The 18,185-nt window shown below is 31.3% G+C and overlaps 1 protein-coding gene and 1 long non-coding RNA gene across 6 annotated transcripts in view; both read left to right on the top strand.

Annotated features, from left to right (window-relative positions):
* Positions 1 to 1,511: 1,511 nt before the first annotated feature.
* On the top strand, positions 1,512 to 1,810 carry LOC306665916. Its single transcript, XR_013765141.1, has 2 exons — positions 1,512 to 1,621; positions 1,709 to 1,810. It is a non-coding gene; the product is annotated as an uncharacterized lncRNA (long non-coding RNA).
* Positions 1,811 to 3,060: 1,250 nt separating this feature from the next.
* Positions 3,061 to 18,185, top strand: part of LOC306665222 (beta-defensin 110-like) — a 36,179-nt gene continuing 21,054 nt past the window's right edge. The window contains exons 1-2 of one of the 5 annotated variants that reach the window (XM_079146558.1): positions 3,061 to 3,160; positions 7,050 to 7,948. In XM_079146558.1, coding sequence (XP_079002684.1) covers positions 3,106 to 3,160; positions 7,050 to 7,204 — 210 coding nt within the window. In that variant the 5' untranslated portion in view covers positions 3,061 to 3,105 and the 3' untranslated portion in view covers positions 7,205 to 7,948. Of the gene's footprint in view, positions 3,161 to 7,049; positions 7,949 to 14,173; positions 14,817 to 18,185 lie in introns of those variants that run through there. The other 4 variants (XR_013764947.1, XR_013764948.1, XR_013764949.1 and 1 more) reach the window with 4 other exon arrangements.

The raw sequence follows: 18,185 nt of genomic DNA on the forward strand, positions 1-18,185 counted from the left end.
ACTAAGCTTAAAAATTATGTGTGAATATTACCTTCAAGTCTTTTGGTCATAGGCCTATCAATGAATTTCTTTAAACTTTAACTTTTGAGTAAGTGCCAGAAATTTTTCCCAGTGACTGCACTATTTTACAATTCTACCTGCAATGTATGAGGATTCCTATTTTCTGTTGTTTTTCCTTTTATAGTGACTTCTCACTATAGTTTTTAATCTACATTTCTCTAATGTCTAAAAAAGTTGAGCATATTTTATGTACTTATTTTCAATTTATAGATGGTCTTTGGAGAATCTTCAAATGAAATAATTTGCTAATTTTTATATTAGGTTACTTGATTCTTATTGTTGAGTTTTAAGTATTCCATTTATATTTGGAATAGTAGATTAGTTTTGGGCATATAACTTGCACAAAACTCTCTATCCTATCAGCTCTTTCAACTACTTTGACAGTAACATTTGAGGTACACAGATTTTATGGGGATGAAGTTTATTTGATCATTTTTTTTTGTCATGTTTTGGTTTTAAATACAGGAAGTCATTACTTATCCCAAGGTAATGAAGATTCACAACAGTTTTCTCAAAATAATTTGGGTAGTTTTAACTCAGATTATGAATTTTCCCACTGAGCTAATTCTTGTATATAGTTTGAGTTCAGAGTCAAAATTCATTCTTCTTCATTGAGCTATTCACTTATCTCCTCAGTCAGTCTTGCAGAACTAGTCTTCTATCACAGAAATATCTTGGCATCCTTATAACAGTTTACATGGACTTACAGGTTTATTTCTGGTCTACAAATTCTATTCCTTTGCTCTTTTGTGTCTGTCCTATGCCACTAGGAACCTCTGGCTCTGTGTCTTGGTAGTACATTTTGAAATTAGGAATAACAATACTTCCAACTTTGTTATTCATTTTTAAATTCATTTTGGCTACTTTGGGCTTATTTCACTTCCATATATGAACTATACTTCAAAAGTTTTGGTCCATTGTGATTTTGTTATCATTCATCAAAAGTATATTCTAATTTTCCTTTTGTTTTACTTTTGAACCATTATTTTCTTTTCACATCTGTGAATTTTCCAAATTTCCTCCAATTATTGATTTCTAATATATTCTATTTTAGTCAGGGAAATATTTTCCATAATTTTAGTTTTTAAAATATTTTATACTTTTTTATTGCCTGATATCTGGCTATCTTAGAGAAAGTTCCATACGCACTTAAGAATGAATATTTTGCACTTGATGGATAGAATGCTTTACAGGTGTCTACAGGTCTAGTTAGTTTATAGTTTTGTTAATTGTTTCTGTTTCTTTACTAGTCTGCCTAGTTGCATACATTATTGAAAGTGGGGTATAAAGTTCTCTATTATTATACTTATTGTCTATTTCTGACTTTAGTTCTGTCATATTTTGCTTCTTGTGTTTTGAGGTTATTATGTTAGGTACACAGATGTTTTGCTGTATCTTCCTGATGGGTTGGTTGTTTAATCATTAAATAATGCCTTTGTATCTGGCAAGAATTTCTTTCTAAAGTTTATTATGTCTAGTATTATTGTGGTTCCCTCCAATTTCTTTTGGATGTTTGTGGATAATGGGATTTCTTCATCCATTCTTTTAACGTAATCAACTGGTAAGGAATAAATGGATTCAGTGTTAGATATTTATTTACCATTTTTTGTGAATTTTGCCAATACACTTAAATCTGATTTTTTTTTAGGATTCTGCATGACTGTGACTACAATGGAATGACTTAGAAATCATTAACTTAATTCTGAATTTTATTGCTTTATAATATATGTGTAAATAAACATTACATGGCGATATGTTGAAGTGGTCTTCCTCTTATCAACTGATGCTGAATTTTCAATTTTTTTCTTTCCCATATATTAAAACAGTTAGATCACTTTCCACATGTGTGATTTAATTCAAACTTCTCCTTTTGTATTTTGTAATATAAGCATTCATTGTAAAGGATAACAATTGTCAGGTAAGTTTATTTCTCTTGATTTTACTTTCCTCATCTGTAACACAAGTGACTGATTAAAATTTCTCAACAGCCTCCAGTTCTTTATCAATATTTGACACAGATTTTGTAAATCCGCAATTCATTTTTCTTATGTTTTATAGAATGAATGAGTTATATTACCTAGTGTAATATAAGACCCCTTTCAGTAGTATTAGCATTCCAGGGTCTTATTAGAAATTCAAGTGATTCACCTCTGTTCCAGCCCTACTAAACCAGAAATGCAGGGCAGGAGGTGCCCTACAATCTGGATTTAGCAATTCCTTCAGAGGATTATAATGCAGTTGTAGTTTAAGAGTTATTGTCTTAGAAATTCCCTGGACTTTGTAGTAGGAGAGAATTGATTGCTTTCTCTTTATAACATCAGTTTTTGTATAATGGAACAAGTTTCCAACCCTTGTTAATGTATGTTACATAATCAACATTGCAGGTGTGTAAATTGAATGAGATATCACCTTCACTTACATAAACAAAGTTAAAAATATTAGAAATATTGGACTTGGAATTTTGAGTTCAGACTACTTATTATAAGAAAGTCATAAATCATAATTAAAAATCTGCAGTGCAGAAGATTTCCCAGATTCATTAGTGAATCTAGTATTTCCAAATCATATATGCTTTTTAAATTGCATATTATATTAATTGAAATAAATCACTTAACCATCCTGATTCTCATGGTTTTCATTAGTGAAACAGAAGTGATCTTAATGAAAACTTCCAGTTTTAAATTCTGTGATTCAGACATTCAGTAACTTTAGGAACATTAGAATATTTATTACTACATATGCCATCTATTTAAGGGTCAGATTCCTGTAACATTTCCATAAAAGTCCCTAAAAGATTGTGTCTATTTAATGTAATTCAGGTTTTACTTTTATGAGGAAATTTAATAATATCTTTTTGTGACCACATTCTTTGAACATGGTGCAGCTCAACCAAGCATACAAATGTTCTTGCTTTTGATAAGCCTCAGTAGTTAAAACCATTTCCCAGGAGACTCTATAAATTAAAGGGTACTTTGTTTCCTTATTTTAAAACAGCTGACTTGTAAAAAGATCTGTTGATACTTTTCCCCTAAGAAACTCTCTACCATGAAGATTCATCTCTTTTTCTTTATTCTGCTCTTTTGGGTCACAATTTTACCAGGTAATATGCAAACATTTGTGGGGGTACTGGACTAATGGATTTGAGGAGACCCTGTTTCTTATTAAAAGCATGATAATAATGTAGGAATTAAAAGATTATTACACTAGATTTGGTACAGTATTTGGGAGTAAACTTTAAGACAGAAAAATACGGTCATGGGAAAACCAATGCAATGTGAATAAAATGTTGTTTAGCGAATAGTATCATATCAATAATAATTTCTTAGTTTTGATGAATGTTACCATGGTTATGTGAGATATAAGGGGGAACTGGCCTATACTGACTTTGCACCTCACTTGCAAGTGTAAAATGATTTCAAACTAAAAATATATATGATCATCACAGCAGTCCCCTCACTTTCATACTGAAATACTGTGTTATAACTTAATCGTGATAGATGTTAATCCTCAATGGGAAAATATTATTATTATTTAATGTAATCAACTGATAAGGGGTGAAATAGTTCAGTTAGTGATCTATTTACCTTTCCTTTCTTTTTAACCTACTCCACAACACGCAAGAACGTTGAGTAATACTTTGTGCTCAAGATGTATTTTTTGGTGAGAATTTCCCTCAAGGATTCTCCCTTCACACCAGATTAGTAACAATCCTGTCTTCTCCTGAATTAATGTACAGCATTGATAGCACAGAAATGAAGTAAGCCTTGGAGATGGAAAAATCATTGCTTCTACTCATTTCCTTTTAGAGAGCTTGAGGTGGAAAGATCCTCTCAATTCTAGCCTGCTTGTGAAAGTGGCAATGCATTCAGATCCATTCACTCACTCTAGGGCAATAGCCCTTTTTGGAAATCAATTGAAATTTTCAGGTCCAACAGAAATCATATTACAGGGCTAAGTGACATATATTCTCTACTATCATAAAATACATCATGAGAATATAAAATTTTGCACATTAAAAAACTGACAAATTTAGTATTTAAAGAATGTGAATAGATAAAATTCTATACAGAGACCAAGCATTAATGAAATTTGGGTAATTTAGTGAACTGAATAAATTCCTCCTCTTTCTTTGAGAAATTATTTTTAAAATTATTTGAAAATTGTCACCAAAATATAGAATACATACAAGTTATTAGTCTAGATTTTTTTAACTTTATTTATGGACAAAAATCCATTTGATAGATTAATATAGCTTTCAACATGTAATATATACTTTCTCCTGATTTTAAAATAGCTAACATTAATAAATCACTTTAGAAAGCATTTTAGTTTTTACATTAATTTCCTTATACCTTAACTACTCTTAATAATAACTTATTTATGTATTTATTTAATAAACAAGAACAATCACATGCCCCGTAGTCTGAGATAATTATAACCCATTTGGGGGATTTAATGACGTAAATTTCAACACCATCGTTAATACACTTAAGTGTAATTTTTTAAATTTTTAAAATGAAGTTACTATTCTTTTTGGTTATACGTGGACTCAACTATTATATAATTCCTATTATTACTAATACAAAAGTTTCCAAGAATAATATCAACACACACATATTCACTTTATTTTGAAATGCCAATTACAAGCTGTGGTGAAAATAATTTAGTTTGCTATGGTTCTCATACTTTATTTAGGAAAATCGTAAGTAATATTTAGTGAAGAATTCAGTTTTCAGAATAAAACGTGTTTCAATGTCAAGAATTACTTTATATAAGTAAAAGTAAGTATATTAAAATATGAGCTGCACTTAAAAAGAAAAAAATTGCCACTTAATTGTAGATCAGTTAACAGGATATTTTTGTTGCAACTACTTATCACATGATTTACTTTTTTCATTGTATATTGTTTTAACTACTCTATAAATAAATTCTTAACTAACCATATAGCATTAAAATGATAACTTTTATATGAAAAACAATCTCCAACATAAAAACAAAGTCCATGCACATATTTTCTCCTCAAGATTAGAAAAGGGATGATATGGAATGTGGAAACTAAAAACCTTAATAAAGCAATTAGGATCCTTTTACCCTGTAGCTCACCAACATGTGACATTTGAACTAAATTGAATATAAACAAATCTATGGATGAACTCTACCAGAGCTTCTCAATTTTTACATTTCACATTCAGTCTTCTAGATGGTAAAAGTTCCATCCAACAGAGGTACAAGAACAAACAGACAAGTATAAACCCACAACGCATTTTTGCAGATGAAAAGATATATAGATAGAAGTTCTTAAATTTTCTAGGCAATGTAATTTCCATTCAAATAATTTATCTCCTTCATGCACAGAAAGTCTAGAATTGGAATGTAGTGCAAATGTCATGTTTCTTTCATATTATCTGCAAAATTGAAAAATGTGTTATTGTCAATACCCACTTCTCTTTGAGTCTGTTGTGCACTCTGAATATGGGATAGTATATTTTTTGCACTAAAAGAGAAGACATGGTTTTCCCCTTAATCCCAGTGAGTTTAATGTTAGCCTAAAGAATGAGGAGGCAGGTGAATGAAAATAAAAAGAAATTGTGGGTTAAAACAGTTCACCACATCCCAGATTATATATTAAGTGGTTCTTCATATAATATTTAAATAAACTCTGACACAATATAATGTTATAAAAATGTTATCATGTAATTGTGAATGATACATATGAAGTTGTATGAGAAATGGAGAGTGAGATTACTTTCCTTAAAGTCCTCAGCAGGACTAGAGAAAATGTGGTATTTAAGTCATGTATTTGTGGACAAAGACAGAATTTATTCACTTGGATTTTCACAGTTCACTAGATCAATGTTTCTCAGGGAGGAGTGATTTTGCATTCAAGGAGACATTAGGCAACGTCTGGAGGCCTTTCTGATTGTCACAATTGTTACTACTGGCAACTACTGCGGAGAGGACAGGGATGCTGCTAAACACCCTGCAATCACAGGAGAGCTCCAGGACAAAGAATTGGCCAACCCAGAAGGTCAATATTTCTTAGAGAGAGAAACACTGCCTTAGTGCCTGGCATATAGCGTGTGTATATCATTGGATTAGATAAAAGGGAATGAAGGGAAGGGAAGGGAAATGGGAATAGGAAAGACAGTAGAATGAATAGGACGTACCTTTCCTATGTTCATATATAAATACACGACCACTGGAAATCCACATCATGTACAACTGCAAGAATAGGATCTTGCAGTATTTACAAATATATACACAATACATATGTGTATATATAGACATATATTATATAAATATACTCTATATGTGTATACACCATCTAGATAGAAAGTACATAGAGTATATTTACAAGACACTAGTTATATTTTTGCTTCTCTTGATATGAGAAAGACAAATCTATATGGCAACTTTTCCAGTATTGTCAGAATGTACTCAGTATTCCACCCACAAATTCCTCACTTATTTTTCATGATTGATGAGGAGAAGAATATGAGGAGAGAACCAGAGGTTAGCAAATATTTGCTAGAAATCAGGTTCATAATAAACAACTTAGGTTTTATGAATTTTAGGTTTTATCTCAACTGCATCAGTGTAATGCAAAAGTGATTGCACAACACTGTTAATAAGGGATTGTCGATCAAATCATTTACCAGAACATGAGGCAGGCCAGATTTGGTCCCTTGTCCGTAGTGAGTTCATTTGCAATCAAGAATTTTAGCAACATAAACCATGACTGGGAGAAATTATTTTTAAATCACTACGATTTTAGAAACATTTGGTGAAGGAAGAAAAAGAAAACAATGCCATGATAATTTTAGATTTCTAGGATTTTCCTTGCACCCAGGGAGGGTCTACTTACTTAAATTTCCCCCAGGAGGTGAAAATTTTCACTCTGTGATTTTTTTTCTTTTGGGGCTGTTTCCTTTAAAAAAACAGATGTCATAGCTCCCTTGCTAATTCCACTAATTCTTTCCTTCTTACAGCCAGAAAGAGATATCCTGAGTATGGTAGTTTGGATTTGAGGAGAGAGTGCATAAGGAGTAATGGTCAATGTAAAAATCAGTGCCTTAACACTGAAGTTAGAATTGCTTTCTGCATAAGACCTGGAACTCATTGCTGCATTCAGAATTCAAAATGACAGAAGAAAAGAGACACAACTCCAAGAAGACCAGTGTTACTAAGTCTTCCCAGCACATCTTTCAAGTCCTGAGTGTCTCTATAAAACCCAAATAATTAAATAAATTTTAATATTGAACCATTCAGAGGGCTCTATGACACAAACGTATCTGGTGCCTTCACACTGCATTTTTTTCTCTTGATTTCTTGGTACCAGAAGTAAGCAGAATTTATTTTGTGGATGTTCATCAACAACTACTCAAAGTTCTATGTGCCCTCTGATAGTTGACTTAAATAAAATTGTAGGAAACCCTAGGCCAAAGGTCAAAGAAGTGGCGAAGTGTATCATTGAGATGCAAGCTTCCAATAGAAATGTGCTGTTATTTTAATATACTACTCTATAAATTACCTCATGAAAAAAATAGAAACCCACAGGGATTTGGAGACTAGGCATTAAGAGTGAGCACTTTCTCATGAGAGACACAGGGCTAAAGGGAGAACATCACCAGGATGTAAGAATGAAAGAACAGAGAAAGATCAAAACAAGATCTAATTTCTACTTTCATTTATTGTTTAGTAGAGAAATTGGAGGAGGAAGGTAAGAGAAGAATTTCAGAAAGGAGAAAAAAACTGTACATAAAGAATAGTTTAGATTAGGAAGTCAAAAACTTTGGCTAATAATTTCATTCAGATCTTCAGTCCTTAGAAATAATTCTGTCTGAGGAGATACAGAACAAAGCAAAGAGTAGTAACCTTCATTTTCAAAATCCACTCTGCCTTAGTTTCTTTCCAACTGCCCCTGAAGACTGACAGTAGTTTCTTGCTGGACTCGATGACATTTAGTTGCTGTCCAAAAATATGCTAATTGCTTCTTTTTTGAGCTTAACATATAGTCATCGGTATTAAATAAAAATTCTTAAGAAGCCTGGCAATGCAAGAACATAACAATTAAAAAATCCACAGATATATGCCTTCCCCCAAAATAAAATTGAATGATATTTTGGCAAATTAAAGAGGAAATTTGTTGAATACATTCAAGGGGAGTAAAGTTGGGCTCAGAAAGAAATAATAAATTAAAAATTCTTTATGTTTTTATTATTACATCTCTGTGAGTTCATCCTATTCTCTAAATACAGATATTGCATCTAAATATATTCATAGTAAACATTATCTATAAAGTGATTTGCATGTGGAAATAAGTTTTCCCTATAGAGGTAAACAAATATATACAAACACATCACACAAGGAACTTATTGATTTTTAGTGTTTCATTTTAATGAATACAGTAGTTCCATTATGAAACAATTCTTTGCTAAACACTAATTAGAGCTAAATGTATATTATATTTCACAGATTCTAATTACATAATATAGTCTAATTAGTTAATGTGTTCCCTTGCAATATAAATATTTTGAAAAGTATTTTTATAATATTCACTTACAAAAGGGTTTCTCAACCCTTGATGTACTGGTATTTTAATCTAAACAATTCTGTTATAGAGCTATCTGGTGCATTATCTGTTTAGCAGCAAGATAATCTCCAGCATCCATGGCCTATGCCCACTTAGATGCCAGGAGCACCACTTTCCTTAATTGTGAAAATGGAAAATGTATATCTTGTTAAATATTTCCTTTGGGAGACAAAACTCACACCTGATTGAGGATCACTGATTTATAAAGCAAAGCTCTTGTTCTCACAGAAATTGAAATTAAAAATGGAAACAATAAAATAACCAGTAACATTTTCAGATATCTGACATTTTCTATGTGTTATAAAAATAATTATCTACTCAGAATCTTAGTATATTATTATACTTGTGCTAAAGATGATATATGAAGGAATTAGCCTATGTCAAGAAGGGGGTCAGTTACAATTACCTGCTTGAAATGGAAGTTGGGTTATTATTTGTCTTACCAAAGCAGAGACTGAGCCATCTCTACCCCAAGACTTCCAAGAAGAAGTGGGAGACCTAATATTTTATTCATATAGGGAAAATAAGAGCTTTTTAGGGTCTACCAAGAAGTCGAAGAGAACCATTTTAGAAAACAATACTTCTGAGTATTCAATACTGAGATACTTCTGCACATACCACGTTAGTGCTAAGACTACTGGTATACCCTCATCCTTCAGTGCTTACCAGAAAGAGACCAAACCCCTCAACCATTGAGTTGTTTCCTTGTGTAGTCTAGTGAATACTCAAGTCAATATCTTCTGGCTTCAGCTCCAGGAAAAATACTTTAGAAATTAAAGGAGATTGTGAACCTATATACATCAGTGATGAAATCAATGTCCTATCCTACAGAAATATTTTAAGTGTCATATCAAGATTGAGAACTCCTGAAGCCACTTTTACAAAGGTATGCAACCTGCTTCTTTAAAGATATGGAGGTATTACTAAGTTATTCTGCTCCCTTATTCTTAAATGGATATATGATTAATATATGAATAATTATAATATGTTCATAATTTTTTTAAAAAGAAAAGCAAAAATGTGGTAAAGGCTTCAAAATGGAACAATTTTTGGTAACTTTCTTGCTAAAACACTGAAATTTTCATTGTGTGAATTTACAAAAAAAAAAAAATATATATATATATATATACTAGAAAATCTTAAGCTACTTAAGTTCTTAAATCCTGAAAGTTTTCTCCTTCTTTGGTCCCAGATATCAAACTCTGTAACCCTATGTATTTTTCTTCACTTGTGAGATTTTCTATGTCTAATTGAATATTGACCCTGATATCACCACCTGTTGGATATATGTGCTATTATTTGGTATATGAATCAACTGAAAACATCATATTTAAAGGTGATTTATCACCATCAAGTTCCAGCACAGACTAGGAGAAGAATTAGAATACAACATGACACCTTGGATTCAAACCCAACCTACTGCAGGATTTATTTCACCTTAACACCCTTGGGCAAGAATAAAATCTATTTCCAATTAGCAAGTTATTTATTTAGTCAACATTTCATTAATAGCTTGCTTTTTCCCAAGCATTATATAATGGGTTTTTGACCTAAGGAACTACTGTTGACTGATCACAAACTGAATTTAGGTAATATTCAATTTAATTGAGATAAAAATTGAGTAAACACTTCAACATACCTTCCCTGATTTATTTATACATTCATTAAATATTAATTGTGCACTTATTGTATGTCAACAAGAGTACAGCAAAGATTGGTACACATCAATAAATATACCTAACAATATTTCTCATATTTGTGGAACTCAAATTATAGTGGGTAGAGACAAATATAAACAGTATAATAAATAAACACACTAATGTAGTGCATTAAAAGCTGATATAAAAAAGGAATGTTATAGAAAAGGAATCAAAACATTGTGATGAGAACCCAAAATTCTGGTGGGCTGAAATGAGTTAAAATATAAATTTCTATAGAGACCTATTGAGAAATAGCATTTTATTTATTTATTTATTTTTTTATTTAATTAATTAATTTATTTTTAGATTCAAGATATTTTATTAACAACTACTACAAGCAGATTACCAAGTACAAAATCAATATACAAAAATCAGTAGTTTGGAATCAGTCTTTTGGAAGATTTTATGGAAGAAAAGATTTCATATATAACAGTAACAAAAATATATTAATATGTTTGTCAATAAAATGTGAGACCAATTAAAAATAAAAATTAAAATACCACTGAAGGCAAAAAAATAGCATTTCTACAAATAGAAGGACCTTGTTATTGTGTAATATGACTCAATTGGTAGAGTGCTTGGCTCTCATAAGGCCCTGGGTTCAATCCTCACTACCACCAAAAAAAAAAAAAGAAAGAAGAAAAAGTAGCACTTGAACAAAAGTTTGAAAGAAATGATCACAGGAGCTAACCTGAAATTTGGGAGCTATGCCTAAGATGCAAGAACTGCTGGAGTAGATTTCCTGAAAGAGGAGATGACAGAGGAAGTGTATTTACTGCTTAACACAGAGTTTTGGAAACTGGAAAGGACCTCATTTTTTATTCTGAGAGCAATCTATGGATTTAGCTAAAGGAGAAACATGATTTGAATTTTGTTTTAAAATGACCTCTCTGAAGCATTTTCATGAGTTAAGAGGTTATTGAAATAAATTTTGATAGCTCAGTGCAGAGTGATACAGTAAGAATAATTAGGGATTATTGTGCTAAGGTAGAGTTAGCCTGAGTTGATGAGAAGTGGAACTTTGTGAGACAGAGAGAGGGGACAATTATAAATCCAAGATTTCTTGTCTGAGCATCTGGAAAAACTGAAGTTTGACTTTGACTAACATGGGGAGAATAATAGGTGGAACAAATTGGCATTGGAATTTTTTTCAAGTTTGGATATTCAAAGAGTCAGATATTTGATACATTTTACAAGTGGAAAAGATAGTTAGAAAATCAGTAATCTGGGTTAGTTGTATATAGTAAATTTTGAATTGACAAGATGGGTTTCAGCTGCTGCACAAATTAAAGAATAAGTTCTTCATTGGAGTGTGGAGATTCTATTTTCACTAACATGAAAGAAGGGAGAATGCCCACATGTGGATGCTGACAGGTATGCAGATAGGGTGGCAGAAGTCTACAGGAAATGCCTTAGCATCTTCTGCTGGCTCATCAAGGTAGGAAGCAAAATCATTAGCCAAGAGTAAAGATGGGGAACAATATTTTGAATTGTGAAAAGAGAAAAAAAATGTAATAGACTCATTAAAAAGAGTAGAAGGTTGAATGGCTCATTGGTGTTCTTTACCACTGTCCTATTTCTTGCACCTTTATCCCATCCTTGCTTGTGGATTTTGTGTCTTGTTATATCTTGACTCATTCTACCTCATTATCCCTTTTGAAATTTCACAAAAACTTCTATTTAATGAAGGAAATGAAATCCCAAGAGCTAAATAGATTTCCCAAGGAACATAACTAATAAATAGAATATCTAGGCAGTACTATTAGATTTTGAAAGATCATTTCCTTTCAAACTTTCAACTGGCTGTGGCTTTACTCCTGCCTTGATCTCAATGTGTGCCCAGCAGGAGAAGACAGCTTCCAAAAATCCTCCTTTAGTTCCCAACTCAGCTTCTGTATTTTCAGGGAGGATCATGAGGTTGAATTGGAAGTCTTCTGAAGAGAAGTTATTTGCTAGGAGGTGGAGATATATAAGTCAGACATTTATCCTGGGAAGCCCCAAACAATCCAAAGAACTTGGGAAACCTAACATATGGTAGCCACTGAACTTTTAAAACTTGGTTACCTAATAGAATTGCCCTTATGCATAAGCATGCAGGGTTTGTTGAAGAGGGTACCTTACACTTCCAAAGATTCCCAGAAGTTTTTCTGGAATATACTTCCTTGATAGAGGTCTCATATTAGCATTAGGTTTTTCTATTTTTATGAAAAGTTGTTATCAATGGCCAGTCCTCTTTTCTAAAGTGATGCACAAAATAAATAGAAATATAAGTGGGTAAAAAAAAATATAAAGTGGGTATGTGTCCTTCCTCCATATGGTCACTCCTTTTTATTTTTATGTGCCATATATCAGATAATTGAATCATCTCAAATACTCATGTAACTCATGGATGACATTTACTTAGCAACATATAGTTCAAAAATTGCTTTCATACACATAATACAATTTTCACAACACTACTAAAAGATGTTATTTTCATTCAAAATTTGTAGTAGGTACTAAAACAAATGCCTGTCATACTGAGTTGAAATGAAATAACTTTCTAAATTTCAACTAAATTATAGGTAGAAAAAATTAGGTTCTATGAGTAGACAGTAGATAATTTAAGTCTAATATTTGATTAAATTTATTCTTCAAATTTTAATAGCATTATTTTTCCTGACGCATAACATTTAATATTTAATATAGTAAGATTTAAAACATTTGTGATAATGATATATATGATAATTATGTTACATAATTATATATGTGTTATGTATGTGATAATTATGTGTGTCATGCAAAACAGGTAGGTTGAATAATGGACCCAAGATAATTAAGAATATTGATATATTTGGAAAATAAAAATGTATCCCACTCTACTCATCTTTTTGTAATTTAAAGACATAATTGCATTATGATTAAATCCTTAAGAATAATAAAATCCAAAAGTAACATAATCTTTCTTCTTTTACTGTATGAATCCAAGTAGTGATTTTGGAATCTCGGAACATCTTTCTTTTCATTGTCTTATATGATTAAAAAAATTAATGTGGGGTTTCTTTTAAAACTACATATGTAATATACATCAAAACTTAGTTACTCTATGTATATGGAAATTACTTTAGTTTTCCCAGTATCTCTATCAAGTATTTGCATGACCACTAGACTCCAGTTGTTGAACTGCACTGATTTAGAGGTTAAAATTGAGTATAAATCATAATTATCATGTAAAGATTTATATTTTGGTTGCAATAACATAAATAGCATAACAAATGCTTTAGAAAATGCGTGTAACTAAGTACCCAATCCTGTTATGCTGTTTATTAAGTGTTAGTGTAGACTGGCTAAAAAGGCTGATATATTTACTCTAGTAGAATGAAAGAAAGTTTCAATTAAAAATAAGATATGGAATGGAGAACAAAGCGTTAGACAAATGACACTGTGGAAATACAATAAAAGTATTAAAATTGATAAAACAGGAAAGGGAGAATTACATGTTGTTAAAAATATAGCCATTATTTTAATGAAAGCATGAGAAAGTACATCTGGTTTCAATGAACTGAGGAAAAGGGGGAAAAAAAAAGGTGTCAGGAGTCCCTGAAGTCTACTATTGTTGTGAGCTGCAAGACAAGTTCCTAAACCTATTGTTCAAGTGGAATGTTCATAGTGTGATCACTTCTCACATGACAAACTGTGACACAGAACAACTTGAAGTCTCATTCTCTTCATATTAACACACCCATGACTTCATGACTACAACAGATTTTTCATCCCCTTAGTTAGACGATCCTCATATGAATAATAGACTGATAACTTTAGGTATCTTTCTTAATTGCAGCAAGAAGTGCACTTCCACCTAAATATAGATTGGAGAGATGCCAAAAAGTGAAAGGAAAATGTACAACATTTTGTGATCATGATGAGTACGATTACGGATACTGCATTAGATGGAGAAATCAGTGCTGCATATAAACTCTGGAAAACAGAAGTACTACTGAGCATCAAATCTGGAAGAGGAATATATCTTATTTAATTCAGAGTAGGTGAAAAGAAAATGTCTGCAAACGTTCATGGAAATATGCACCTTAAATTCTAAATATATATATATGTGTGTGTGTGTGTGTGTGTGTGTGTGTGTATGTGTATAAGTGTATATATATATGTACCAAAAAAATTTAGTCTCTATTCATTGGGGATTTTGTATTTCAGACAGGTGGACATTAATCAAACAGGAAACAGACTAAGTTTATAATCTCAATATCACCTTTTTACCACCCAGACCTTCGAATTACTTATCTGAGTTTCTTTACTCCCTTTCTAATAAAATGCGTATGGTTGTATTATAAAATTTGGCGTTTTGGCTTATGTATGCACTAAAAATCTTCCCCATGATTGAGGTACAGAGCACACTAATTACCTCCAGAAGTTTCCTTCCGTCCCTCAACATTCCTTCCTTCCTTCCCTCCCACTCTTTTTTTTTTTTTTTTTTGGTCTTCCATCTCCCAAGAAATAAATGGTAGTTCTGTTTGCTTTTTGGTCTCTCTCTCTCTCTCTCTCTCTCTCTCTCTCTCTCTCTCTATATATATATATATATATATATATATATATAGGTTTGTATACAGTGTGTCATTTTAAAATCTTGCTCCCTCTCCTCCTCTTCCACCTTCTCCCCTTCCTCCCCCTGTCCTTCCTCCTCCTCCCAATTACTGCAAAAAGAAAGAAAGAAAGAAAGAAAGAAAGAAAGAAAGAAAAAAAAGCAAGAAATAAAGAAAGAAAGAAAGAAACAAAGAAAGAACCAAAGAAAGAAAGAAACAAAGAAAGAAAGAAAGGCGAAGAAGAAGAAGAAGACCCCTCCTTCTTCTTCTTTTTTGCAGAACTAGGGATGAAACCCAGGGATACTCTACTACTGGACTACATTACCTTTTTATTTTTATTTTGAGACAGGATCTCACTAAATTGCTCAGGTTGGCCTTGCACTTGTGATTCCACTTCCTTAGCTTCCTGAGTAGCTGGGGTTACAGGTGTATGTCACTGTGCCTGGTTTAAACTCTCATTTATTTTACTCAGAATAGCTTTAAGGTTTATCCATGCCATCACTTTAGTACATATTTAATTCCTTTTTATTGGCTAATGGTAATCCATTCTATGATCATACCATTGTTTATTTTTCATTCACCTCTTGAAGGACATACTGATTGTTTTCAGATATTGGCTATTGCAAATAAAAGTGTTCTGAATATTACTGTGAAGACTTTATGTGAACATGAGTTTTCTTTTATTCCTCTTGGGTAAATACCCAGGAGTAAAATAGCTGAGGTACGCTAAATGTATGTGTAACTTTTTAAAGAAACTGTCAACTGCTTTCCAAAGTGTAAGTTTTTACATCTCCCTCAGTAAATATTAGAGTTACAGTTTCTCCACATCCTTGACAACACAGTATGGTTGTATTTAATTTTAACATTATAATAGCTGTGTAGTTGTGTAACTTTGTTATATAATTTAGTAACATCAAATAAGTAGTTATATTAAGAGTTTTTATGTGCTTAGTTGCTACCACATGTCTTTTGATAAGGGTTTGTTTAAATCTTGCAGATTGTAAAATTGGATTAGTGTTTGGATTATTGTTTTGTAAATTTTTGCATAGTCTATATAAATGTCTTGTAAGATATGCAACTTGCAAATATTTTTATTCTCTCAGTTTCTGTCTCTGTTCTCTCTCTCATTAGTTTTTCATTCTCTTAGTAGTGAAGAGAGACCAGAAGGTCTTCATAATTTTAGTTTTAAATATTCAAAAGGACATTTTATTTTAACTGATACATGAAAACATAAAAATTGCATATATTAATGGGGGTCACAAAATGTTTTGATGTACATATACACTATATAATGCTAAGTCAGGTTAAACATACCTATGTCCTCCAACATTTGTGATTTCTTTATGGTAAAATTTTTCAAATTCTTTCCTCCAGCTTTTTGAAATGTACAATACGTTATTGCTATCAATAGTCATCCTACTGTACAATAGTACATCAGAAAAAGATGGTGTTCATGTTGAAATACAATTGCAATTAAGAAATATTTGGTCAAAATTAAAAGATGGTTTATAGTTGTATATATTACATTGATGACTATTATGAATTTTTAGCTAATTTTTGTACAAAGTATGAGATTTAGTTCGTTTATTCATATATGGATTTCTAATGATTTTAATACCATTTTTTAAAGCTTTTCTCTTTCCCCTAAGTTTCCCTTTAAGAAATCAATTGAAGATATATATATTTGGAAAACACTAATACCCTGGATTGATTATAACTGGTTTATAATTAAGCCTAAAATAAATATTGTAAATCTTTCAACATTATTCTTTTTCAAAATTGGCTTGACTATTCCAGGTCCTGTGAACTCAAAAATCAATGAATTAATGTCTCTAAAAATCATAGAGATTTTGATTTCAATTTTATTGAAAATGTAAATAAATTTTTGGAGAACTTACATCCTCAATATATTAAGTATTGCAACCAAGAATCTGGCATATCTTTTCCTTTTTTGCTTCTTAAAATTCTATGAGAATTTTTATATAATTTTGGTGTAAAGTTTGACATATATTTGCATATATATTCCTATTTTATTTTTTGATGCTACTGTACATGTTTCCTTTGTAAGTTTCCATTTTTAATTATTTCTAGCATAGGGCAATAGAATTGTTTTTCACACATCAATCTTGTATCCTGAAATCTTGGTTAATGAAGGTTGTTAATTTGTTTTAATAACTTTCTTATAAATATCACAATATTTCCTAATTAATCATGTAATCTTCAAATAAAGATAGTTTAATTCTTCTGTTGCAACCAGGATCATTGTGTATCTTTTTCTTGCCCTATTCCATCTAATAAGTTCTCTAGTGTAATCTTGAATAAGTGACAAAAGCAGACATCCTTTCCCAGTTCCTCAATTTAGAGAAAAAAAAAGTTCATGTTTCTTTAAAAATCACCAAGTAGGATATTAACACCATTTTATCACAGATACTGATTATTAAATTTAGGAAATATTTTCTGTTCACAATTTCCTGAGCTATTTTACTAGGAATTGCTGTAGATTCTGTCAAAATTTGTTTTTCTACTCTAGATGATTATATGTACTTTTCTTTTTATTCTGTTATTACACTAAATAACATCAACAGTTCTTCAAATGGTAAACCAACCTGCACTCCTAATAAGCCCTGCTTAGTTCTTTATATATTCTAGGTATTAATCCTCTGTTAAAAGAGTAAAAGACAACAACTTCCTCCCGATTTGTGGGCTCTCTTTTCACCTTCTTGTGTTCTTTGCTGTGCAGAAGTTTATTAACTCGTTGTCATCCCATTTATTGATCTTTATTTCCTGAGTTATAGGGGTCCTATTACAGGAAGTCTGTCTATATTTATAGGTTGAAGAGTTCTTAATTTTCTTCTAACATATGCAACATTTCTGACTTTGTACTTAGGTTTTGATCCATTCTGAATTGACTTTTGTATAGGGAATCCAATTTCAATCTTATAGATATCCAGTTTTCCCAGAACCATTGATTAAAGTGTATGCTTTCAATATTCTTGATATGAGAATATGAATTTTTTCTCTTTTGTACCAGAATATTTTGACAGAGATTTGTTAAATTTATAAAGCTTCCCAAAGACTCTGAATTTTTATTTTTTTTTCAGATTTCTAATTTAACTAGTTTTACTAATTTAATCTGTTATTAATGATGTACATTCTTCTCCTTAATGTGGTTTTAATTTGCTTCCCCCTTCCCCTGGTTTCGGAGGGTGGAAGTTGATATCAGTAAATTATGGTATTTCTTCTTTTCTAATCTAG

This window comes from Sciurus vulgaris, assembly GCF_902686455.1.
Source record: "Sciurus vulgaris genome assembly, chromosome: 7".
NCBI classification, from domain to species: domain Eukaryota; kingdom Metazoa; phylum Chordata; class Mammalia; order Rodentia; family Sciuridae; genus Sciurus; species Sciurus vulgaris.